This window comes from Cicer arietinum, chromosome 1 (genome assembly GCF_000331145.2).
Source record: "Cicer arietinum cultivar CDC Frontier isolate Library 1 chromosome 1, Cicar.CDCFrontier_v2.0, whole genome shotgun sequence".
NCBI classification, from domain to species: domain Eukaryota; kingdom Viridiplantae; phylum Streptophyta; class Magnoliopsida; order Fabales; family Fabaceae; genus Cicer; species Cicer arietinum.
The window spans coordinates 18538604-18539362 of NC_021160.2; the positions used below are offsets into that span (position 1 = coordinate 18538604).

The following is a 759-nucleotide window of genomic DNA, read 5'->3' on the forward strand; positions in this document are numbered from 1 at the left end:
AGCTGGAAGCTGCTGTGCACAGATCCTTTGGATGAAACAACACCTATCTGATTTTGGTGTTGATTTAGGGATTGTACCTATATTGTGTGATAACACAAGTGCAATAAGCATTACTAAGAATCCAGTGATGCATTCTAGAACCAAGCACATAGAGATAAGACATCACTTTATAAGGGACCAATTTCAAAATGGGATCATTAAGCTTGAATATGTCAATACAGCTGATCAGCTGGCTGACATCTTTACCAAAGCTTTGCCCAAAGAAAGCTTCCTTCATATTAGGATGAAACTAGGGATCATAGATCCTAGTGAGATATGATCTTTGTACCAAATCACAGGAAGCTTCTAGTGCTTGAACTCTTCCCATTCCAATCGATTGGGTAATCGATTGCTAGCTTGGTATATAATTTAAAGAATCGATTGCAAAATCGATTGCGTTGGCCCCAGACTTCAAAATTGGGAACGTTTTCCAGACTCTACTCCGAGCGTCGACTTGGAAATCGACTAGTTCAATATTTCAAATTCTCCACTTTAAAGACATCGATTTGGACATTGATTGAGTAAATAAAGGAAATCGATTTGGGAATCGATTCACGTTATGACCGTTGTGAATTACTTTTACTAGCCGTTAGATGCAATTACTACTAAATCGATTGTGCTTCCCCAGCAACGGTAACATAATCGATTTGGACATCGATTGTCGCGTCTGAAGGTTTAAAAGGAACAGTTACCAATCGATTTCTTCTCTTTTTTTGAGTT

The 759-nt window shown here is 38.3% G+C and overlaps 1 protein-coding gene across 1 annotated transcript in view; it reads left to right on the forward strand.

Annotated features, from left to right (window-relative positions):
* The window catches only part of LOC140921098 (uncharacterized), a 3104-nt gene extending 2817 nt beyond the window's left edge, over positions 1-287 (forward strand). The window contains exon 3 of the mRNA XM_073370954.1: positions 222-287. Within this exon, the coding sequence (XP_073227055.1) occupies positions 222-287 (66 nt within the window). The remainder of the gene's footprint in view (positions 1-221) is intronic.
* The last annotated feature ends 472 nt before the right edge of the window (positions 288-759 follow it).